Source organism: Meles meles, chromosome 6 (genome assembly GCF_922984935.1).
Source record: "Meles meles chromosome 6, mMelMel3.1 paternal haplotype, whole genome shotgun sequence".
Classification (NCBI taxonomy): Eukaryota; Metazoa; Chordata; class Mammalia; order Carnivora; family Mustelidae; genus Meles; species Meles meles.
Genome location: NC_060071.1, coordinates 107,526,019 through 107,552,021, shown reverse-complemented (window position 1 = coordinate 107,552,021; position 26,003 = coordinate 107,526,019). Strand labels below are relative to the sequence as shown.

General features: G+C 33.6%; 1 protein-coding gene across 9 annotated transcripts in view; it reads right to left on the bottom strand.

Annotated features, from left to right (window-relative positions):
- KTN1 (kinectin 1) overlaps positions 1-26,003 on the bottom strand; it is a 110,462-nt gene that overhangs the window by 8,769 nt on the left and 75,690 nt on the right. For 2 of the 9 annotated variants that reach the window (XM_046008057.1, XM_046008058.1), the window contains exons 24-40: positions 25,793-25,861; positions 24,684-24,721; positions 23,738-23,828; positions 23,593-23,661; positions 23,075-23,112; positions 20,320-20,410; positions 18,468-18,536; positions 17,341-17,378; positions 15,180-15,270; positions 13,050-13,136; positions 9,680-9,769; positions 4,871-4,951; positions 3,994-4,083; positions 3,775-3,867; positions 2,731-2,802; positions 2,405-2,488; positions 2,160-2,243 (exon numbers count right to left, since the gene is read on the bottom strand). In XM_046008057.1, the coding sequence (XP_045864013.1) occupies positions 2,160-2,243; positions 2,405-2,488; positions 2,731-2,802; positions 3,775-3,867; positions 3,994-4,083; positions 4,871-4,951; positions 9,680-9,769; positions 13,050-13,136; positions 15,180-15,270; positions 17,341-17,378; positions 18,468-18,536; positions 20,320-20,410; positions 23,075-23,112; positions 23,593-23,661; positions 23,738-23,828; positions 24,684-24,721; positions 25,793-25,861 (1,275 nt within the window). The remainder of the gene's footprint in view (positions 1-2,159; positions 2,244-2,404; positions 2,489-2,730; positions 2,803-3,774; positions 3,868-3,993; positions 4,084-4,870; positions 4,952-9,679; positions 9,770-13,049; positions 13,137-15,179; positions 15,271-17,340; positions 17,379-18,467; positions 18,537-20,319; positions 20,411-23,074; positions 23,113-23,592; positions 23,662-23,737; positions 23,829-24,683; positions 24,722-25,792; positions 25,862-26,003) is intronic. The other 7 variants (XM_046008060.1, XM_046008062.1, XM_046008059.1 and 4 more) reach the window with 7 other exon arrangements.

Below are 26,003 nucleotides of genomic sequence, written 5' to 3'. Positions count from 1 at the left end.
CTGTAAATGTAAAAATAAAACCATCACATTCCAGTAAAGTGCCTTTTAAAAGTATTACTATTCACTATTCATAAAGTACTTCATTCATATTTAAATTAATGTAAAAGGCAAGTAGGCCAGAAATTTTACTGATTGGTTTTTTAAGGCCTTATGACCTATAGAGAGTTAACAGTCAATTGTGTAATATTTTAAAAAACACTGAATGGAAGATTACAAATCCAGTAAAATGAAAACTTCAAAATTTAAATGTTGATCATCCTTTAAAACACCACTAAAGAAATCAGTGCAAGAGCACACGGGCCTAATTATACAATAAGCAATGCCTTAAGATACACTTATCAAGAACCAATTTGTCCCAACAGTTATAAAGTTCTATAAACTCTAGTGCCAATAGGTAATGCCTCTTCTCATGATAAATGCTCCGATTAAATATGAATGAGGGAAATGGAATGACTACACTGACAACAAATAACTTTCTTATTAAACTCATCAAGTTAATTGATTTTTCCTAACACCGATAGGTATAATATCTGTTTCTGGAGATCCAAAAGGGAGAAATATAAGATACTAACCTTTCCAACTGGAGAAAGGATTAATGAGGGACATTCCATTTGGAAATTTTATTTGGGGAACTCTATCTAAAGACCCAAATGCTTCAGGTTTTGCTCTTTCACTTAACTCTATTTAGCACATCAGAGAATTACTCTCTTGGCCCCCAAACATACAATGTATGTAGAAGCAAACAAAATTATTTTATCTTAAAATGTGGCAACAGTCATCCTGAGCAAACAGAACTAAAATAAAGATTACGAATTCAAGGCAAAAATAAGAAACAAGTATCATTTAAAATGGCCCCTTAACAGAAGTAAAGAGGCAAAAATACAACAAGAACATTAGGCTGAATTTAACCATAATCCTATGGGTTTGATGCTACTGTTGGGGTCAGCTACAAAGCACCAAAGTTAAAAGTAAAATCTCCAACAATTATAGTTAAAAATGATTTTTTAAAAACACATTATAAGGTAAGGCTCATGGCTTACAGCTATGGCATAATCACTGTCCTGATCTGTACAATATATAACAAGCATATGTATAAAACTAGTCACATGTTGCAGTGGGAATGATTTGATTAAATAAAATGAAGAAGATAAGTAAAACCAAAATTTTATTTCAAAAATAAAGAGGGGGACTCTATGTGTACTTTTCAAAGAGCCCTAGCTTGAAAACTCATTCCCATAAATCACTGCCATAACACAGAAGACCAACCACAATTGAGTGAGTTAAGAAGTTTTCTTTGATACACACGGCAGTATTAAGAAAGTTCCAAACTGGGCAGGACTTGAGGTAAGGAGAAAACTAACTATAATCTTCCTAGAGTTTATTCAGATACTATCAATTTAGTCATGTATTGTAATAATTTTTCAGTCACAGAAAGACAATTGTTTGAAACATACAATGAGTAATATTTATGTAACAGCTAAGAAGCAGTGTAAATTTGTAAATTTGCCAGAATCAGTGTAAATTTCCAGAAAATTTAAGAATGGGAATACAGGGTACTCTGTCATTATAAGGCATTTAGCTATCTTTAGTTAACTTTAAGTCTACAGTTTTAGAATTGCTATACTCTAAATGTTATGTTGATGATAAAGAATTTCACAAGCTTGTTGTTATCTGTAATTTGTAGGAAGACCAGTTAAAATAAGAAGCTGGAATGAATTATTGCCCTTGAATGAAGAATATGTATCTTCAACCTTCAATAATCTCCTTCCAGATTAGAGAACAAGTCCAGTTAACCATCATTAACTCTAAAAAGAGAATCTTCACAATTCAGCCAATCTTAATCTATTTGTTTCACTTCTTTATTAACTGAAAATAATGCTGTCCAAAGATTTTGGTTTTATAAAACATGAATTTTTTTCTGGAAAAAAGAGTTGCAAGCCAAACATGCCATTGTTAGGAGCTAAGAAAGAAGGATCATCTTAGGAGTCAAGAAAAGAAAGATGAACTTAGAGTCATCAGAATATGAAGATTATCTTAAACTTACAAAAATGCCAAGCTAAAGATGTTAGCAAGGAGAAAAAGTTTGGATGGTTTCTCCACATGTCAACACAAGTGTTTTCAGAGCCTACTTGATACCCAGTGGAGAACAAGCTTCTTACCAAATTTAGCTCTTCATTCTGTCTTACTGCTTCAGAATATGAATCATCAAGTTTTTTCTGCAATTCAGTCAACAGATCTTTCAGCTGCAATGAAGTTTAGAGTTTAAGATCGATCTCCTTATGATATCCCATGTTTTGTACGCTACTTGGAAGCTCTGCCACAAACAACTTACACTGAAATATTTTATCACTATTACAAACTTAATTTAAATTGAGAAGCAAGGTCAAAAAAATTCTATAAGTACCTCTCTGACTTCTGTAACATAGGTAGATCGTTCAATTTCTGCCTTCTCTAGTTCCATTTCCAAATGCTCTCGTTCTCTTCTCAGCTAGCAATGCAACAAAGAAGGAAATGTTAACACATTTAAGAATTCCTCTCATGATGCTCCCCCATAATGGAAAGTCATGGTACTTACAAATGTAACACAGTATCATCTCAAACACTACCCAAGATATTCTTAAAAGCACAACAACTGCATCATTAAAGAAATCTTAAGAAACAGATCTTAAGACAATGCTTAATGCTAAAAATGAGTCCACAGGTTACAAGTCAAGCGATGAAATAACATACATTTTCAATATCTTTATTTTCTCTTCTTAATCGCTCTAGCTCTTGTTCTGAAGATGTGAATGACAACTGCATCTGAAATGTGAAACAACTATATGACCAAGTAAATCAAGAGTATAGAGCTTCTATCTTGGAGAATTTTAATCAGACACTTCAGAGATTTTGAAATGCGTCTCATTCTAAAGCCATACTGAATTTTAAGAGACCTTGAAAGTGAGAGCATGACACTTAACTTGATTTATATTGTCACCAAAACCCACCCCATTGACATATTAAGGCCCAGCTAGAAATGCTTATTTTTTTTCCTAACAACCAACTAATAACTGGCTATATTTAATCCCCAAATGCATTAACATAGAATACCACAGGCAATGCTAAATTCTGTACAGGTTGGCCCAGGAAAACAACTGAGCAACAAGAGGACACTCTTTACTTTCCCTTTATTGTAATGGATTTTTATTACAGTATAACTGACATACCAAATCCTGTTAGTTTCAGGTGTACATTATAGTGATTTGATACTTTCATACATTACAAAATATTCCCCACAGTAAGTCTAGTTACCATTTGTCACCATACAAAGAGGACTACTACAACAGATGACACTCTTTACCATAGCCAAGTAAATGGGAGAAAAATTACGACTGCACAAGAAATTTCAGATCAAATGAAGAGAAAGACTCATTAATTTTTTCTTGAAAACTATATCATGGGTCACATATCAACATGGCAAAGCTTGTTCTGAACCCCAAATTCTTTGCCTAATTTTATCACATAGTAGTTCTATAACTTCCAAAGCACTTTACATTCTAGATAACTACATTTCAGCCACGCTCTAAAACAATAATTCTCAAACTTGGGTGGGCATTAGAATCAGATGTGGAAGCTCTTTAAAGCACAGCCTGCTGTCTCCATGGAGTTTCAGATTCAGAAAATCTCAGGTGGGGCCCGAGAAATGGGCATTTCTAACAAGTCTCCAGCTTACTGATGCTGCTGATCCAGGGCCCACATTCTTGAGAACTACTTGCTCTATGCTTTTTTAGATACCTGTTTAATAGTCTTCTGTGATTCATCAACCTTAACTTTCCATTTATTTTCTTCTTGCTCCACACTTCTCTGTAGTTTCTGTAAAATTCCTTCCTATGGGCAAAAGCATAGTTGTTTTGAAAAATTCATGTTCTAATGACAAGATAAACTATTTAAGCCACTAAGGAATAAGTTAATTTAAAAATAAAGCTAAAGTGCAGATTAAAAATCATTTCCTACTGTTTCTGCTAAGACGGATTTGTATTTTTCACACTCGAGCTGTAACAATGTGTGCATTTCATCAGCTTCTTTCAACTTGTGCTCTAGAACCTAGAAAGAATGAAATAAAGAAAACTTCTCTAGTTTTACCAGTTTTGTGTGCTTCAAATTTGTTACAGTATTTAATGGTATACTATGACAAATGGTTTCTAATTGTTTTATACTGAGACACTAATTTCAACCTTCTTGAGTAGCAATCAAGTTCAATGACCCTTTTGGTCATTCAGTCTTTACTAATAAAACTCTCTGAGTCTGATTACTATAAAATATATTACATAATTTATAATAGGCTTATTACTCTTTAGAGCAGGATGGTAAAATCAAAGCAGAACCACATGTGAAGTCAAGTCACAACACCTATGCTACACACACATGGAAAAGAGTATTTTATTCATGCCACTTGAGATACAAAATAATCTTCCAAATTTCAGCTAAGATAAAAACACATCTAGATTCCGAACACTTTTAATGATGTATTTGGGGATACTTTAGCAAATCAGTCAGTTTCTACCTACCTACCTCAACTGATCTTTACTTTTTAAACCCAGGCTAAAAAGAGAGTAAGAGATAGTTAAATATACAGTTTCAGAAATAATTAAGATACAGAGTTAAAGAAACAGCAAACATTAGCTTTGTATACTTATCAAACACAATGAAGACTTAAAGCATTTCTATCAAAATTTATACAAAATGAAATCACCTTCTTACACTTTCTCAAAAGGTCATTATTCTACTTGTAATATATACTTTATCTTTCTAAGCTCATAAAGACAAAGTCTGATTTACTTCTTTCTTCCATGTCTGGTTACAACACAGATAGTTCATTTCTTGAACTAACCTTAACCTCCTCTGAACCTGAAGTTTCAGCCACACATTCTTTTGCCTTCTTTTCAAATCCACGCAACCATTCACTGTAACTCTGTAAAAAAGAGAAGTCAAAATAACCAATTTTCAAAAATATCTAAACGAAACAGGTAAAACATTTGAAACAACCAAATTAGATGACCATGAAAAAAACCTATAGACAAACACCACCCCTCTGGAAATTTCAAAGAATATAACTGCTGCATAAATTATACCTAATCCAGCCTTAAAAATAAACACTGAAAATATACCTCTGTATTACCACCAAAATCACATCTTATTTACCTTGACCAAGGATATCTGCAACTGAGTTCTGGACTTTTATATTATATAGAGATCTGAACTCACTTAATTCCAGCCTCAGCCACTTACTAGTGCCAGGATTAATAGATTCAATCTTTAAAACAGAGAAAAGTGAAAATAACTAAATTTCCAAACTTTTCTCAGATAAACCCATTCTCGAAAACTAAGTGTTCTGAGTTCATGAACTAATGAAGTTCAACTGAAAATACTTTATTCAGAGGATTTCAAACACTATGAAGGTGCTCCAGGGATTCTGAAAATACTTAGAAATATATACATATAAGGAAATGTTTTTAAAATCATAATGAGAAGCAGTAAGAATATATAAACATTTACTCGTTTAAAGTTTTTTTTTTTTAAGATTTTATTTATTTGACGAGAGAGAGATCACAAGCAGGCAGAGATGCAGGCAGAGGGGGAGGAGGAAGCAGGCTCCCTGCTGAGCAGAGAGCCCGATGTAGGGCTCAATCCCAGGACCCCTGAGATCATGACTTGAGCCGAAGGCAGAGACATAACCCACTGAGCCACCCAGGTGCCCCAATATTTACTTGTTTAAAACCAACAAAAGGGCACTTTCATGGATCAGTCAGTTAAGCATCTGTCTTCAGCTCAGGTCATGATCCTGGGGTCCTGGGGCTAAGCCCCATGCTTCTCCCTCTCTCCACCCCTACCCCTGCTTGTGCTCTCTCTTGCTATCTCTCTCAAATAAATAATTGTAAGTAAATAAATAAAAACAACAAAAGCTCTATTTGTGCTGATAGGATAGTTGATGCAAAGACAAGGCATACAGCTTGGTTTAAGTCATTCTAGATTTTAGAATAAACTATCCTACATTTTTGATGCTCCTTGTCCAAATTTTAAACTCTGATAAAGAGTATCTGTTAGTTACTTAAAAGAGACTAAGAGGAAATTTGATTAAACTCTTTGGTTTAGTTTACTTCGAGGAAAAAGAACACATGTGATTTCTATGAACTGCTCAAATTTAAAGCTTTACGTATATGGCTGAATCAGGATTCTCTATACTTTATCAAGTAATAAAAAATAAATAAAGCTGGATGCTGTGATCACCCCATAGTACAATAACTCATAGTTCCAATTGGTCAAAAAGGCCTATTTTTTTTAAAGATTTATTTATTTTTGAGGGAATGAGAGAGCCAGTGTGCGAGTGAACACGTGGTGTTGGGGGAGAAGAGAGAGAAAGTCTTAAGCAGACTCCACACTCAGTGCAGATCCCAATGCGGGGCTCGTTCTCACATCCCTGAGACCCTGACCTGAGCCAAAACCTAAAGTCAGACACCTAACAACGGCACCATCCAGGTGCCCCCCAAAATTACATTCTCACATTATAAATTTGATCCAAGACTAAACGTATACTATTAAAATCCTACTTAGCTTCAAATACTAGAATTCGATAAAAGTTAAAAGTCAGCTGAAAAGATGATTTAGTTGCTTAAAGTTTGTAAACATTCCTCTAGGTCATATAGTTTGGATCTCTCCTATACTGATTAGCTAGCTGAAAAGCAAAAGAAAACAGTAAAAAGATTTTACTTCATGTATAAAATTCCTTTTATATCTACTGACTATATTAACTTAATAACTTTAATTAACACTGTTTTATCATAAATTAATCTATCCTTCACATTTTCAAAAGCCTAAAAGGGCTACACTTTTAGTAGTAGAGTTGATATATTTCTCAAATAAGAGACTACATGCAGAAGTAGCCAACTTTTAACAAGTGGATGAACAAAAGCCAAATATCATCACCCAAATCTTATGGTAATTTATAAATATTTATAGTGTCAAAACCTATATGGCTATTGAGGGTAATACTGCTGTTAAGAAAGAGTCTGTTACATTAAGAGGAATTTTTCATGTCGCTGATTTTATACAATCTTTAAAGAATAGATATCATAATCACTAACTCTCAGCTCGTTATAGCCAAATAAATAAATCCCAATTTTATTTCCATTAAGTAATAAAATTATAAAGTGGAAATAAATAAATAAATACAGGTCATGGGCATAAAAGAAAAAACATTAAATAAACGAATAGCAACCGTTTTTCTAGGCTTCGTGTAAGACCAGCACTAGAACAATGTATCCTTAAGTCTGTCCAGTACAAGTTGTCTTATCAGTTGAACTCATAGTGGTAGATATTTAACTATAGTGATCAAACCTGAATGTATCCACAACAGTTACCAAGGAAACAAAAGAATTGCTGCTTCTTGTACAAGTTAAATGTAGACCGTATGTAGATATAATCTGAGAGCAACAGCTAAACTCAGACTACACATAAAACAGGCTATTAAGTTTACTTATACCACACCTAGCACCCACAGAAAGAAGAGCAAAGAGCTCCTTGGAGAAACAGCTGACTCCCAAGTTTGGGGTAGAAGACATAAACGATAAATCAGAAACATCTTGTCATATCATAAAACAAAAAAGCTGTGAGAGTTTAGCAGTGTTGTGTCAAAAAAAGACTTGATAGCCAGCCTAAATAAATTCTAATCGGCCAAAGAAAAACAAGCAGACATTTACAGACCTCATGATAGAAGTGCACAACACTGCTATGAAGAAGTCTTGCCTTACTCCATCCTACACCTGAAGGACTGAAACTGAATCTCATCAGGACTCTACTGACTACCAATTTATGGGACATAAAAAGCGCAGAGAACACACTGACATTACAGGGATGCAGTTAGTTAAATCCAGACTGGGAAATTTCTTATGAAACCACCTGGCCTAAAAAAAAGGCTGGGGGTGAAGGGGGGCTGGGTGGCACCACTGGTTAAGCATCTGACTCAATTTCAGCTCATGAGATCAATTTCAGGTCATGAGATCAACCATGGTGGGTATGGACCTGCTTAAATTCATTCTCTCCCTCTCGAAAAGAAAAGAGAAGAGGAGCATGTTGCTGACATATAGGAGGGGATCCGCAGAATCAAAAGGATCTAAGAGATATCTTAAACCAATCACATATTGACCTTACTTAGGTCCTTACTATAACAAACTATAGTAAGTAGTTGTTATTTCATTAAAACTGAAAATTTATATGGCAAAAGGGAGAAATGCATTGACAAATGCATAAAGATTTTTTTTTTTAAGATTTTATTTATTTATTTGACAGAGAGAGAGATCACAAGTAGGCAGAGAGGCAGGCAGAGAGAGAGAGGAGGAAGCAGGCTCCTTGCGGAGCAGAGAGCCTGATGTGGGGCTCGATTCCAGGACCCTGAGATCATGACCCGAGCCGAAGGCAGCAGCTTAATCCACTGAGCCACCCAGGCGCCCCTGCATAAAGATTTTTAATATAATTTTTAAAGCAATTCTTATCTTTTAGAAATACATACTAAAATAATTATAGACAAAATGCTCTGATGTTTGAGTTCCTTCAGAATAATCTAGGAAGTACAAGAAACAAGGTAATATAAGACTGTGTACTGATGAATGAGAATGCTATTCTCTTCTGAGTGTTTATACAATTTTCCATGAAAATAAAATTTTAAAGAAAGACCTACATCATTTTAGGAAACTACATGCACACTCATTCTGCCCTCAAATATTCACTGTAATAATTCTCTGAATCAAAGCAACTTTTATCTCTCACTTAACCTGAAGTAAAGCAAGCTCTTTTTTATTATCTTCAAGCCTTTCCTTAAAGAAGTTAATAGGTGACCAAAATCTTGAGCTTTGAAATGAAAAAAGCCTGGTTCAAAGTATTAAACACATTTAATTAAAAAATAAGGCGTTCCTGGGGCGCCTGGGTGGCTCACTGGGTTAAGGCCTCTCTGTCTTCAGCTCAGGTCATGATTCCAGCCAGGGTCCTGGGATTGAGTCCCTCAGGAAGCCTCCTTCCCCGTCTCTGTCTGCCTGCCTCTCTGCCTACTTGTGATCTCTGTCTGTCAAATAAATAAATAAAATCTTAAAAAAAATAAATAATAAGGTGTTCCTAAAACTAGAAGAAATCTATTTTGAAGTGCCTGGGTGGCTCAATCAGTTAAGTGTCCAACTCTTGACCTCGGCTCAGGTCTTGATCTCAACATCATGAGTTCGAGCCCCATGTTGGGCTCCATGCCCAGTGTGGAGCACACTTAAAAATAAATACATATATATATAAATATATAAATACAAAAAATTAAATTACAATAATAAAATTATGCTGTTTTGAATAAAGCTATTAAAAACATAACTGGTTTATTAAAGATTAAGAAATATTTCTTTCCCAAATGTTTATGATCTTCTAAATAATACATATTATGTAAATTTTATAGCATACAACAAAAGTATCAGTTGAATAAACAGAAATGAGTTTTGAACCAAGCTACTGATCTTACCTACTCAAAAGCACCCTATGCTAAAAATAGAAAAGATTAAGGAATAGATGTACTTCTAAACCAAGTGTAGAATGCAAATGCTATTTATTCACAACTTCCTTAAATAATGGTAAAGAGGACTTATTTAAAGAAATAATAAATCAATCTTACCAAATTAGGAGGAACAGATACTTTTGGAAATAATTTTTTGAGAACTTCTTTAGCTTCTAATTCAATAGCTTCCACATGTTGTTGTCTTTCCTAAGGCAGAAGATGACCCAAGTCAAACTTACAAGATTATAGAATTTTAAAAAAAAAAGTCTTTCAAGCTTTAAGGGAGGAAAAAGTCACAGTATTTTAAAAATTCATCTTAATACTGACAAAAGCTACAATTTCTTATTTTAAAACATTAAAATGCTTCCATAAGAAAAAATCTGCAAAATCTCTAAAGTATCCTAAATAACAATGTTTTAAGTTAATCAAACCAAGGCAGTATCTGATAATATGGACATTTTCCTTGCTCTCAGAAATCAAGTGATTTGCCCTTCTAGAAACAATGCAAAAAACAAGAACAAAAAATTAAAAATATACTTCCTACAGCTAAAACTTAAACTACATGCAAAAAAATATCCACCTGGACAATATAACTGAGGCTTATTGGCTGGCAAATCTCTTTCTATAAAAAAAAGCATCATAGGATTAAAAATGGCAATTTCTCATTTCCAGTTTCAAGGTCAAGTGAAGTTACAAAGAAAAAAAAAAAGGCCATCAAAATTTGATGGGTGGTACATATGAGAAAAACAGGAAAGAGAAAAGAGGAAAAGCTGATGGTGATTAATTCACCAATACCAAGCATCAAGAAGACTAATTCTGACACTTAGAGGGACTCTATCAGCTGTAAATTTAAAGATATTACAAATGCATGTCTAATTTTGGTGATTTTAAAACTACAATGGATATCAATTATTAACTCAAAACTATGGTTTGTCAAAATTAGGGTAATGACTTGATCACACGCAAAATAAAAAATCTAATGGTCAAACTACCTCTACAAAATTAAAAAAAATGACATCCAAAAAAACGCACATCTAAACTAAGCCAAGAAAAAAACACTTGTGAAGTTCAACAGGTGACAAGAAGGAAAGCAAGCTAGCAACATCTCAACCTTATCTTTCAAACACCATTTAAATGTGACCTTTGAAATCCATCGCTGTTTTAAGATGAATACACATCAATTTAGAAAGTCTAAATAACATGAAAATCTAAAATTACACAATAAAAAGCTAGAGATTCATCACATTCTGTACACACACAAAAAACTTTTTTCAACGTTAGTGGCAGTATTTTACTAGATGTTTTAATGGATTATTTTCAGTGTTTCAATAAAGTCCACTATTTTTCAGAAATACACCTAACTGCCTAAAATACATTCACTCAAGGAAAATGATTAACTGATAATTCAGAATTAATTCACAATTAAGAGGTCATTTTTATCATCTGACGATAGAAGTGGTAGAACAATCACTAAAGAAAAATAGGAAAAGATCACTCTGCAACAAAGTTTTTTGGAAAACTCCAAGGGAAAAAGAATCTAACTAAAAGAAATGTGTCTAATTTATAAGAGGGAGAAAAATAAGTTAATTTTGATTTGTACTAATTTTGCTAAAAAGTTTCCATCTAATTTGGTAGTTCAGTTGTGGATAGCATTTTCTATTCCACTTTAATACTTGGGAAAGATCTAATATGGAAAGTTGCTATTTTTATCTAAGTGTAATATTTATGAAGTATCTTCCATATGAACCTATCATTTATAGTAGCTCCTCAAAAATATTTACTACTTTAAAGATAATTGTGAAAAAGCAGTGTATCACCCTCTCTTACATTTTACAAAAAGTTATTGTTATTATTTCTCTCATCTAAAGCACTAAAGGAGTTCTACAGAGTTCTTTCTCCTTCCAGCATTACTTTTGGTTCTGCTTCAATCAACATCACTTTAAACCCAGGCTGTCTGACAACAGTGTAAATTCTATTAAATTAGAGAAAGACTGTAAATGCTATTCTCTGTAGATCATTAGCTATGCAAGAAGCCACCATGCACTTGGTGTTGAGTTTGAAATAAGGGTCAATTTCTATACCAAGTACATGATGAAACATGGATAAATTCTAGTTCTCTTTTGGAAACAATATGCAAGAATGCTGAAAACGGTGGCCTGTAATTTCTTGCAGGAATAGCACGCTATTAAGTAAGGGATGCACACTTCCCAGAAACCAAGTTTCATGAACAAAATAAAAACTATAAGGCAGGTGTTAACAGTGAAATACAAAGTAACAAAAACAACCAGAAACTACACCAGAACCCCCACTGCTAATGGAACTGACTGCAACCACTCACAATGAAATAACGTCCTACCTAGCTGGCCCTACTTTCTATTTTCCCTGGCCTAGATTTCTCTAGTCCCAGTGTCTGCCAGCTGTCCCAAATTTAGGTCTTAGTGAAATTTAAGGCAGGTGAATAGGTACAGAAGTAAATACGAATCTATTACACTGAGGAAAAATAATGACAAACATACTTGATTATAAAAAAGCTTTATAGAAATTATTCTACTTAAAAAAAAAAAAAGTCCTTCAAATGTCATTAAGACCTACATTTAAAATTCAATAGATTGCCATGGTCCACAAAATACTTATAGAATGCTCAACTAAATCACATGATTAACTTTATTAACCCATCTACAAAGTTCAATACCACTGTTCCACATTTATTCTTGGTAGAAATTGTCAAAATGCTTGACTGAACTGGCACATTCATTTGTCTCCATCTTTAAAAACAACTCTTCTCAATATTAAGCCATCGAATCTCTGAACCCATGGAACAACCTGAATTCATGGAGAATATCTTCTATTGTTTTTAAAAAGAGGGAGCTCTATGTTTTAGGAGTACTTTATACACTCAGGTCAAGAGAACTATCCCTTCTATTAATATTCCATACTAAACATAACGCACGCCCCATTACTGTCCAGCCACTTCAAAACCTGAAGTTTAATTTTAACTCATCTCTTCTAAGGAACCACCAGAATTGATCCCTTCCCTGTACTTAACACTTCAATCATTTTCTACCTTGTGTGAGTCATCTTGGTGTGCCCCAAAGAACTTAGGAGAGTTAGTGTGCATCTAGGTATTCAAATGTTTTCGTTAATTCAGTTAGATTTTAGGGGGCCAAGGTTTTTACTAAAGTGTCCTTAACTAACCCACAAGGGGTACAGTGACAAGAGCTTACATGGGTAGCATAGGTCTCTTGAGATTCTTCAGCTTAAAGCAGTAATCACCAAAGCTCAATCAGGTAATCACAACAACTGCATGCTCAAAATTAAAGCTTCAAAGAGTAGATGAAAACAGCAGAGATGACAGAGATGATAAATGTGGATGATAAGGAGATTTTATATTTAAATTGCAGTAAAATTAAATGCTTTAGTCTGATTTTAAGACAAGCTGCAGATTTTCTCTGTTCAGTGGATTGCTTCTAGGAGTTAGCATTACAACCTTGGAAGTCTTGTTCACTTTGTCCTGCAGCATTTTTTCAGTTGATGCCAATGCTTCCATTGCTTCCCAGTTTTTCTCCCGAAGGTCCTAATCATTTTTAGAAAGAATGATTTCAGTTTATCCATAATTGAAAGATTTTTTGCTTTTTATTTCATCAGTATTTTGCACTGCATTTAAATGCTGGTTACTGCAAAATTATTTCAATGGGAAATATGTATATTAGCAAAAAAATAAAAAGCAATGTTTAGAAGTCTGAATGAGAAAATAAAGATGCCCACTTCCCATGTTTTAGTATACACACCAGATATGCCAGCTATAGAGTAATTACTGTGTACATGTGACAAAGAAGAAAGCATTCAAAAGTAAACACACAAACCAAGATAAAAATATGATTTCAGGTACACCAAATATTAGGGGATTAAGGACAGGGCAAATACACAAGTACTGCAAAAAGCTTTATATGTGATTCTTAAACAAGGCCCATGAACACTCAGACTTTCCACTACAGCATAACATCTTTTCCTCTAAATAGGTTTTATTGAATTAATGCATTTCGAGTCCACCTAGGAATAAAAGAGTCACTCCTTGTGCTTGCCCATCTTTTTTGGCATGGTCAAATGTGTATGCCATAAAGCAACCTGACATGAATGTATGAGCTACTTGATCAAGGCTGAAAACAGGGAGGCTGGAAAGCTAAAACCCACATTCTTTTGGAAGAGAAACAGAAGTCACTGGAAACTGAGTTCTGAACTATCTATTTTAATAGCATTTCATTAGCAAATACCAGTAAGGACAATCTGCTATATTTCAGTCTTTCTTCAGATTTAGAAATCTAAACATTAGATTAAAAACAAATAAAAAGCCAATAATCACCATTTACTGAATTCTTAATGTGCCCAACACTGAACTTGGTGCTTCCCATAAATTCTCATTAACCCTCACAACAACCCTAAGAGGTGTTTACTCCCATTTTATAGATGGGGAAACCATAGGTGGGGTAAGTTAACAATTTTGGCCAGATGTACACAGCCAGGGTGGTGGCTGAACTATAATGGACTGATTCCCCAATATGCTGGCTCTTTTCACACACTTCAATGCCTGAAGCAATGCTGCTGCATTAGACTGCTATTACTAAGTCCACCTCATCTCAGAATCCAGATAATAAAACAAAGTTAAGATGTTAGCAGTATATTGGCAAATTCACCTCAGGTTTTGTGGCCAAGCGATACTGTTAGTATTATTACACAAAAATACAAAGGACAATTCACATACCTAATTTTGACAAACTCAGGGGTGCAAGTACATGTCAACTTGTTAAATCAACAAATTTATGCAAACTTTGAAAAATTACGCTTTCATTAGAAAACACATCAATTTCCTACCAATATCCCCATAAGAGATTTCAGTAACATGTTTAACCTTGTTTAAATCTTAGCAATCATACTTTTGTATGCAAAAATCCCTTCTCTAGCAAGAATGTTTGGATTCTACGGTATCACCTTCTAGTCAAAAAGAATTTAAGAAAATCACCTAAATTCACTGTCTATTCAGTAAAAGTATTAGGACTTAAATTTCTTAGGGCACTACCCCTTCCCATTCTAGTATTAATGTATTAAGGTTCTAAGGCCCCTAACACTCTTAATTACCAAAAATCTGAACCAACTGTCAGTTTAAAAAAGAAGGTTCCACAAGGCTCTGAAAGACAATTATTGAAAATACTAGGTTTCAATACTGGGTTACTTCTGGTTTACAAAAAGGCTAGCCCAGTCAAATTAAAAGGAGATGCCACTGATTTTAAAATACTGAGATGAAAAAATAATTTTTTCAAATAAAAGTTCAACAGAAAGTTAGCTGTATTTAAAAAAAATAAGAAATCTGAAGCTGTAGTAATTATAGTTTCAATATCTAAAATGATAATTAGAAGTATACAAATTAGTTTTTTCATTTATTCATTAAAATATCTGTTCTCCAATAAAATGATTAATAATCCTCCCCGAAAAGGTACACACAGAACAGTACTGTCTTACAGATATCAAGAAGAAAACTACAGAAGTAAATTTTTTAAAAATGTGATGCATGGTATTTCAGTGAATAAAAGGAAAAGCTTTATTCTGACAAAGATTTGCTTACATTGTTTTTCTTCCTCTGGTGTTCAACAGCCTCCTTCAAAGAATCTAACTCATTCTGAAGACCTGTTATTTCTTCCTCTCTTTCTGAAATTCTAAACCAGAACATAAATACACATAGCAACATTTTAGGTAAACAGTGAAGGTATTTATTACTACAAAATAAAAACAAGTAGATGATGCTTTGCAAAACTTATTAACTTAACAAGCAAACTTTTTTAAGCTTAGCTATTAATTGTCATCATAGAAAACCTATTTGTGATACATTCTTACTTTCAAAAATGGCTTTTACAATATGGCATGATATTTGTGCTCAAGAGAAATCATCCTCTTAAACAGTTCATGAATATATGAACTGCTATAGTTATAGTTGTTTCTATTTTTATCTGTGGAACGGAAGTAGTTATTTTCAGAAGAGTGAAAACTGACATAGACATATTCCCTTTGATATTTTTCCCAAAGGGTAATGAAATTAGTTATGACTTTCTTTAAATGGCTAACCCACAACAGAAGTATGATATTAATGTGAGGTAGGTATCATTTTCATAACATTCTCAGGATTCAGGTTTTCCTAATTCTAATGCATTAGTTAATTCCCAGAAATGCAGAAAACAATGGCAAAGATTCACAATTCAATTCTGTTATAGTTGAGAGCAGCTTGGGTAGAAAGTTAAATTACAAATAGCTCCTTATTAAGAGTAGGCTCTATATAAGAGGTTGGCAAATTAGGGCTCGAGGCCCAAACCACAGTATTTTTTGGTCTGGCCCTCAAGCCAAGAACTGATATTATGGTTTTAAAGAATTGTTTAAAAAAAAAAAAAAAAAAAATGGCGGGGGGGGAGGGGGATGTGAAACAGAACTCTGTGGCCCACAAAGCCTAAAATGTTCACCGGAGGCCATTTATAGAAAAAGTTTGCTGACCTTTGCTCTATACAAACTCCAGACTCAATATACCAGTAAATAATTCTAAACTAGTAAATGAACAATCTTGTAAATGAATCAAGATGAATGAATATTTACTTTTATCACCTAATACACATAATGTGGATAACGACTAGAATATTCAAACACACCAACTTAGCTGAAATGACCTTAAATATACCCTCTTAGAGAAAAATACAAGCCAACAATGAAAGAAAAATGCTTTAGTAAAAAAAGTCTCCTTAAGGAGCACCTGGGTGGCCCAGTCAGTTAAGCATCTGATTCTGGGTTTCAGTTCTGGTCATGATCTCAGGGTCACGAGGTAAAGCCCCACTGCAGGGTCCCTGCTCAGCGGGCAGTCTCTGCTTTTCTCCCTCTCTCTCGGTCCCTCCTCCTTTCTGAGCTTTCTCTAAAATAAACAAATAAATCTGCACCAAAAAAAGAAAGAAAGAATGTCTCTTTAAAAGAGCACTCCTATGGTTGCCTGGGTGGCTCACTAGTTAAGCATCTGACTCTTGATTTCAGTTCAGGTCACAATCTCAGGGCCATGAGATTGTGTGTGGGGCTCCAGGCTGGACATAGAGACTGCATGGGATTCCCTTCCCCTCTCCCTCTGTCCCTACTCCCTCTCAGCTTTCTCTTTTTAAAAAAAAAAAAAAAAAAAAAAGATAATTTTTTAAGAAAGCAAGCAACTATAAAGATTGAGATTTTTTTTTTTTTAGGGCAGAAGCAGAACTTATTTGCATCATTCAATTCCACAATGATACTAGAAGGATAAATGAGATAATTTAAGGTAAATAAAGCCTTAAATACGTATTTTAACTTGGGGCGCCTGGATGGCTCAGTCAATAAGCGTCTGCCTTCAGCTCAGGTCATGATTCCAGGGTCCTGCTCAGTGGGAACCCTGCTTCTCTCTCTCACTCCCCCTGCTTGTGTTCCCTTTCTCACTGTCTGTCAAATAAATAAAATCTTTGAAAAAAAAATATATGTATTTTAGCTTTATTAGATGTTTTCTAAAGTACTAAAACCTTAAAATCTCCCTTAACAAAATCCAAATATCATAAAAAAGCACATCAGTTTAGCCAAGGACATAGCTAAATGCTAGTGACCTGTAGTTCAAGAAATCCAAACAGAATTGGAAAAATTAGGTACCATTTGAAGTACAATAAATTCTTATCTGAGAACTGTTTAACACATAAAAACGATTACCACTTTCCAAACCGTGAATCAAAATTATTACTTACACTTTTAATAGTTCTTCATGTGGGGGAAAAGATGATGCCTATTAAAAAAGTTAAATGTTACTTCAAAATAGTTATTCTACAAGACTACAAAAAAGCTCTTCTCAGATATAAATTAACAAAGGTTAAAAACACTATACATTCTGTATACCTGTAACCAAGTAATTTTAATAAAAATATGTGTAAATTTGGAAAAGTACTGAGTATTAAATCGAATCTTCCTTGCTACAACATAAACTCTTCATTTAACAAGTATTTATCAAGTTCTAATATGTGTAAAGCACTGAGCTAATAATGCCCTAAATCTTCCTATTGTATAATTCTTATTTGACTATATTAAACTTCCAAAAGCCAAAACAAACAAACACAAAAACCTTAAGATGAAATCAAAAGAAAAACTAAGAAAAGTTAGCTTCCATGTAAAAACAGAAATTCTACATAATATGTATAAGTACACAGACCTTCACATACAGTATTTACAATCAATCTCCCAAACTTATCTACTATACTATAATCTCCCAAACTGAACCACTATGCTATAATCTTCTTGCGAAGAAGAATACATTCTTTGGCCCTTCATAATACTCTCGAGCTTACATATGTTCAGAAAAATCAAACCGTATTTTGGTAACATCTTAAAAAAAAAAATTACACATTTCCATTTTATTTTTATTAAACAGAATTATACCTTGAAAAAGTATTTTAAAATAGAGGTCAACTATTATTCATAACATTACACATTTTCTAGTTTCTCTCCAATTACTAAATTGCGGGGGGAGGGGGACAGAAAGGAGGAGGGAAATACGGTATGCACCTAGAGTTAAACTGACCTCTATAGGATTTTAACTGACTTGCTAAGAAAAACATTCTGGAGCATCTGAAAACACAGAGAAGAGCTAGAATATAGGTAGCAGTATTATTTGCATATACCTTATAAATTATAGATTATTTTATTCTTGCATATGGCATAGTAAATTACTCTTTTTAAGGACATCTTCTAAACACTTATAAATAAAACAAGAAACTTTAGTCTCCATAAAAAGGCAAAATAGTTAAGAATACTTATAGACAGTTATGAGTTATAAGTTTTTACCACATAAAAGAAAGGCAAGCTACCTAATAGTACCTACCTGTTGGTAGTTCTGTTGCTTAAATTGCTCGATTTCAGACTTGAACAATTTGTTTTCTTCCTGTACTTCCTATTTAAACAAAAATTAAACATGAATACCTGCACGAAGATTATTTTCCATATAAATTTTTGAAACATACCATATAAGCCAGGGTAATTCTAAAATAGTTTTTTTAAAATGATCATTTAAAAAGTAATAAGCCCCATATTAAAACACAGTATAAAATTAGAATAAATTATTCAGTACCAATCTGAGAATATGTCTCAACGGAAGAGTGCAGGATCCAGAAACAGATCCAAATACCTCAAAAGTGTATAGGGTGACATTTCGGATCAGTAGGTCAAGTTCTAAGTGACATTTTGGGCTGCATGTTTCTCTGTTAAGAGGACTATACTCTGGCATGTTCAGCAGTATTGATGGCCTCCGTCCTCTATATGCACTAGCACCCCTCTACCTGCTGTGACAACCAAAAATGTCTCCAGACATTGTACCCTGGAAAGCAGAACCACTGCAGTAAAGCAGTAATGGATTCTTTAATAATGTGGTTAACCTTTTTTTTCCCCAAGGCTAAAATGTTACTCTCATAACTTACTCAAATAAATTACACGAGTAAGACATCAAACAAAAAAGCAAATTATAAACATATCAAAACGTGAAAATATTTTTATAATCATAAAGTAAGAGATACCTTTCACTCCAAGACTTCTCAGGAAATTACTTACATTTATATATATATATATATATATATATATAAAAGTTTTAACTTCCAAAAACAGGGAGAAAAACACAAACGAAATTTTTTAAAAAATTTAAGAAAACAAGTCACTTCTTACGTGACAAAAGGTTAATTTCTCTTATTATGAAAAAAAAAAAAGGTTTTAATTTGGTGAGAAAAAGGTCAACCCAGAAGAAAAAAATGTGGGAAAAATTAAAGGCCAATTAATAAACAAATGAAGTACTTAACTTCTCTCACAATCAAATGCAAATTACAACAATCCAACCATCTTTCAAGCATAATATCAAATGTTTTCATCTTTGCCAGTGTTGGGAAAGAATGAAAAGGAAATGGCCCTTTATTGCAGTAGATACGTAAAAAAAACTTTTGGAGGGTGATTTAGCATTATCTAACAATATTTAAAACTAATCCACTTGGCAGAGAAAGAGAACACAATAGAACTAACACTTGGAGCAAGAAATGTAAGCAAGAGTGGTTGGAAACAATGCACCTATCTAAAATTTGCTTTCATTTCAAATTAATGTTCTTTCAATGTAACAACATGGGGATGAGGAGATATGGATTTTCAATTTTAACTACCTCTTTTGAAAAAGAAAAGGAAACTACATAACCCTTGACCCAAAATTTTGTTTCCTGGAATTTTAAATACAGATATACTAGCAAAAGTATTGACAATGCACACACAATTATAATAATCACTGTTATAATAGGAAGCACAACTCTAAATAATCTAGGCATCCATAAACCAAGACTGGTTATATAAATGATGGCAGATGATACAACAGAATACCACAAAGCCACTAAAACTTGAAGACAGAAATGTGCTTATGTGGAAAGATCTCAAAAACATTAATAATAGAGGGAGAAAAGCCAAATACAAATTTGTGTATAACTGAATACACTGTGTTTAAAACAAGTGCACACACACATAATTTATGAACGGACACTTTCTCAAAAGATATACAAATAAGGGCTAGTTTTCTGAAGAATGAGACCCAGTACCTGGCTAGGAGGAAAGAATCTCTCTATCCTATTTTCTTTTGTGGTAGTTAAAATTGTTTAAAATATGCAAAGACAATAATTCACACAATAATTAGTTTTAACTAATATATTCACCTGTAACAGCTTTGTTTTGCTAGAAAGGTCATTCTCCCTCTCTTTTAGTACAGTTTCTATTCTCTTCATTTCATTTTCCTTTTCTTTCAACCTAGAATTTTTATAAAGACCTTATATTTAGTTATACAGATAAAAAAGGACAACCAGACTTCAATACCACCCCTAAGGAAAAAAAGATAGCAGAAACAATGTCTAACAGATCTTCTCTCCAGATTACACCAATTTATAAATTTGTTTTAAAAAACATTTCCAGAATCACTCAACTCAAAGTACATCATAAAACTGTTACAGTTTATTTCATAGTTAACATTTCTTAAGCAAGCATGGCTTTATTGAAGCAGAAAATCTAAAATAAAAAAATTTTTAAAAAAATAAAGCCATTATTAGTTGACACTGGAACTTAAAATATGGCCAAGTCTTTGTAAAGCTATGCTACATATAATTTGATCTGGTTCTCCCTTACCCAACATAGATTTAAGTCTTACTCTATCTAGCTCATGTGAATCCCAATTGCCCTTGTCAACCTAAGCAAACAGTTACACCCAGCACTATTAAATTGATCTGTTTATCTATTTCCTCAGGGCAAGAACGCATCTTAGCCATTTCAGTATTCCTGTGCCAAAGGGCACAAAACTGTGCCAAAGGGCACAAAACCTGCTCTCAAATATTTGCTGAACTGAAAGTTATTTTTATCCCACTTTAATGTAAAAAGAACTTCAAAATGTTTCTAGCCTACATGAAAAATGGCAAAGGAGAACACGTGTAGAAGAGGATTAAAAAGTTGGGGGGAAACCCCCGAAAAATTTAAATACATATTGTTAGGTGAAAAGAGCCATTCTGAAAACCTATATTCTGTAGGATTTCAACTATATGACATTCTGGAAAAGTCAAAATTATGGAGACAGTAATTATGGAGAGCAGTGGTAGCTGGAGATTGGGGTGGTGGGGGGTGGTGTTTGGAGGAGGGAAGGGATGAACAGGTAGAGCAAGGAGACTTTTAGGACAGTGAAACTATTTTGTATTATACTGTAATGATGGATACATGTCATTCATTATACATACTTCAATACCCACAGAAGACAGAAGAACCCTAATGGAAACTATAGACCAGTTACTAACGGGATTTCCACACTGGTTCATCAATTGTAACACACCTACACACTAACACAAGATTTAACAAGAGAAACAGGGTGGAGGTGGGGGGAAAATAGAAACTGTACTTTTCTCTCAATTTTCTGTAAACGTAAAATTGCTCCCCCCACAAACCTAATTCTATTTTTTTATTTTTTCAAAGATTTTATTTATTTGAGACAAAGAGCACACAAGCATGCGAAAGGAGCAGACGGGGAGGTTCAAGCCAACTCCCTGCTGGGCAGGGAGCTTGCCACCAGACTCTATCCCAGGACCTGAGGATGGAGATCATGACCTGAGCTGAAGGCAGACACTTAAGCAACTGTGCTACCAAAGGGCCCCTAATAATTTTTTTTAAAAAAGAAAACTGATGCAGAAATAGATCTAAAATCACATACTTCGGGGCGCCTGGGTGGCTCAGTGGGTTAAAGCCTCTGCCTTCAGCTCAGGTCATGGTCCCAGGGTTCTGGGATCCAGCCCTGCATCTGGCTCTCTGCTCAGCAGGGAGCCTGCTTCTCTCTCTCTCTCTCTGCCTGCCTCTCTGCCTACTTGTAGTCTCTGTCTGTCAATAAATAAGTAAACGCTTTAAAAATAAATAAATAAAATGGGGAGCCTGGGTGGCTCAGTGGGTTAAAGCCTCTGCCTTTGGCTCAGGTCATGATCCCAGGGGCCTGGGATCGAGCCCCGAATCGGACTCTCTGCTCAGCAGGGAGCCTGCTTCCCTTCTCTCTCTGCCTGCCTCTCTGCCTACTTGTGATCTCTGTCAAATAAATAAAATCTTAAAATAAATAAAATAAATAAAAATTAAAATTAAAAAAAATCACATACTTTAACGATTTATATACCTACTACAAGTGGGCCAAAAATGTGTCTCTAAGCTTTCTATTAGCAAATGAAACAAAAGTACCTTGATAACTATACAATGCCCCCATGATAAACAATTAGCTGTACAAATGAGAATTTTAGTGTCAAGAATAGAGACATCTCCTTTGTCTTCATAAAGACAATGATCTAATATCTTCAATATCTTACTTCTAAAGACACAGTTTCAAAGGGCCACGTCTTAAATATCCATAAAGATTGATGGAATCACAGCAAAGCAAAAATCTCTTGAAAGTAATTCTATAGCATGCCAAAAAGATGAAGTCCAGATATCCCTCTCACCACTGTGAACTGATTTAGTTAGTTAAAGTTAAGAGAACAGACTTTTTAATACAAAAATTTTCTAGGATGAACATCTATTAAGACTAGTAGTACCTTCTATACTGATCAGACTCAGTATTTTTATTCTTTAGCACAGTAACTGGTATGAAAACAGATAACCATTCTTTCTCAATAAGCAAGTTATTTCTTAGATATTAAATAATCTTCATCAAGGTTACAACTAAGATTATCTTCTGGTTGATGGGTTTGAAGGGCTTGGAAAGGATAATATCCCCATGTATCTGAAAGCACTGAGAGATACTGTTTTATTATACCGAAAGAGACTTATTAGCTTATATGCCTCTGGACTTTAATTCCTAATTTAACAAGAAATGACTGAGAAGAAACTCATGATATTCAAGTACATTCTACAAAATAATGAGAACTTTCTCTTTGAAATGCTGTATAAAATTATACTTACACAGTCTCAAGTTCTTCAAATCGTGATGCAGAACACGCCTAAGGAACAGATTCACATTTTTAATTTAACATCAAAAACATGAGGTATTACAAACTACAAAGTATATATACTATATATAAAGCACCAATAAAATAGAAACATAAAAATAAAGACATAATTTTATGTTAAAATTGGGCTATCTACAAAGATAGAATAAACTTTAACTGAATTTTGTATATCCATTTCTTAAAGGACTACAGATTAATATACCAATTAAACACGGATACTTAGGTAAGTTTAAGAGTCAATCTCAAAAAGTAAGGATGGGAAATGCTTTTAGCCTTAGGCTGACAAATCAGGCAGAAAGACTTGACAGAGATAAAGTTTAACTTATTTTATCAACAACACCACAACTATGGTACAGTAATTTTTATGGCAAGTAAACTAAGAGAGTATACTAACTTCTATATTTTCTAGCGTAATATAAAACAGACTCCTCACTTTTTATGTAATGCACTGGTAATCTATTTATACTATACCTCTTTCAAGTTACATTGTGCTACTTCCTGAACATGAGCTTTTAAAGATTCGTTTTCTTCTTGAAGATCCTGAAAAAGAATTGGTATGAATTGAACTGATAGCCAAGTATAAAAAAGGTGTTTACTTTCGTTTTTAACTTCTTACCTGTAACCATCTTCCTCGATTGGCTAGGTCTTTCTCCTTCTCTTCTAAAACAGTCTTCATGGTATTCATCTGTTCTTCCTTTCCTTGTAATCTGAAAATAAGTTAATAAGAACTATCAGTGAAAATATTACAGAAGCGTACAAACCAAAATTATTGGTGACTGGAGAAGTAGATTTTAGGTTGTAAACAGACATAAAATAAACTAAGTATTTTAAGTACAAAACCATACAAGATTTAGCAGATAATAAATTAATAAGTATAAGACGATTGGAGTGCCTGTGGCTCAGTCAAATAAGAGTCTGCCTTCAGCTCAGGTCATGATCCTAGAGTCCTGGGATCAGGCCCGTATCAGGCTCCCTGCTCTGTGAGGAGTCTGCTTCTCGCTCTTCCTCTGCCCCTCCCCCTGCTCGTCTTGCGTCTTCTCTTTCTCTGTGTGCTCTTTCTCAAATAAAATCTTAAGAAAGGAAGTATAGGATTATTAAAGAAAAAATTTTCATCTATCACTACAGATCCCGATAATTGAATAAATTAGGGTAGCTCTACTCTCACTCCATATAATCTTGTTTAAATCATTATCAGGAAATTAGACAGCATATTACCACTGGTTTGGCTATGAAATACATAGTCAGTTTCACAGTGGCTATTAAAATGGGCAAAGAGCAACATCTCAGTCCGAGGTCATATTCAGATTATAGATTATGAAAAATAAGACTTTCCCCTCTATCCCCATTTCCATCAAAAAGCTTAAGTTAAATCCTAATGAAAACATAAAACTATGATAACGTTTTGAGATTTAATTTCATATTCCTAAAAATACTATGTGAAATTAAATAAAAAGAAGCTCTGATTTTCATTATAACTATACTGTATTTGTATTTGAATTATACATACTTATATTTAATTTGTGGAAAAGATATTAAAGGGAAATGAAAGAAATGGTACTTACAAGTTCTGAAGTTCCTGAATTTGAGAAGTAATAGATAACTGAAATACAAAGGAAAAAGCAGAAAAAAAGCTATTTATAATCCGTTCAACTGACCTTATGCTTTATGATAAACTTTAAAATGTGTACACTTCAAATTACAAAGATCATAGCTGAAATATTCATGCCAAAATGAGATGTGTTTAGATTTTGCCTTCTCTTGATTCCAAAGACAGTAAAAGTAACAAAATAAAAATATGAATAAATCTGAATAATGCAGTAATTCTAAAATTGTGAAAATTAGAGAAGTAACCGTACATATACGTCTCTACTGTATCAGAGCTCTTCTTTCCAGTCTTTCAAGCTATCTACTCAACAGTACTCAACACTGTCCTTTTTTTTTTTTTAAATCATACAGTTATTCAACACCAACTTTTACCTTCCACTGTCTTCTCACAGTTCCTTCAGATTTTGGCTTAAATGTCAGTTCCTCAAGAGATTTTCCTAACCTTTCAATCTATATTAGAGAACTGTGATCTTTTCATCATACCCTGTTTCTTTCAACACATGATCTTAAATCATTAACACAGTGCTTTCACAAGCAGAAGGAACTCATGAAATATTGTTGAATAACTCTGTGGAATGAATGGATGAATCCTCACTTCCATGCAATCTCACTTTTTCAATGAAGCCTTATCAGATTAAACTCACCAAACCCCATCCATGTCAGTAATCTCTGGCTACCTCTGAAATCCCCCCAATGAAGTCTGTATTTTGTTCTATAGGCAAGAGTTAAGCAATACATATTCTATAACAAAACATTTTAATCCATGCAATTAAAAAAAAGGTTAAAAAAAGATTTACCAAACTGTTTTGTGTTTAAGTTGGCAAACTAAAATGAAACATTAATACAGAAAACAGTTTTTTAAAGTTAAAAAATATATTGAATAAAATATCAAGAACACTTTCTCAAATCAGGCATAAATAAATATATTTTTTTTAAAATGCACATAACCCAAAATACTTACAGCACACTACTAAAAGTTTTTTTCTGAGTAACAAGAAAAAAAACCAAATAGCTCATAAACACATACACTAACAAATCTGTCATGCTATGGCTCTGGGATTTTTACCTGTTGAGCCTTTTCAAGCTGGATATTTCCTATTTCTTCTTTTAGAGCCTCTATTTCCTGTTTCAAATCCTTGACAATGACAAAACAGACAAAATTGGACAATGGAAACACAGAAATTGACATAAAATGCAATGTCAGACAAACACATGAAATTAAATGATATTCACTAAAGTTGATAAACAAGAAAAAAAAAAAAAGAAAAGAAATAAAC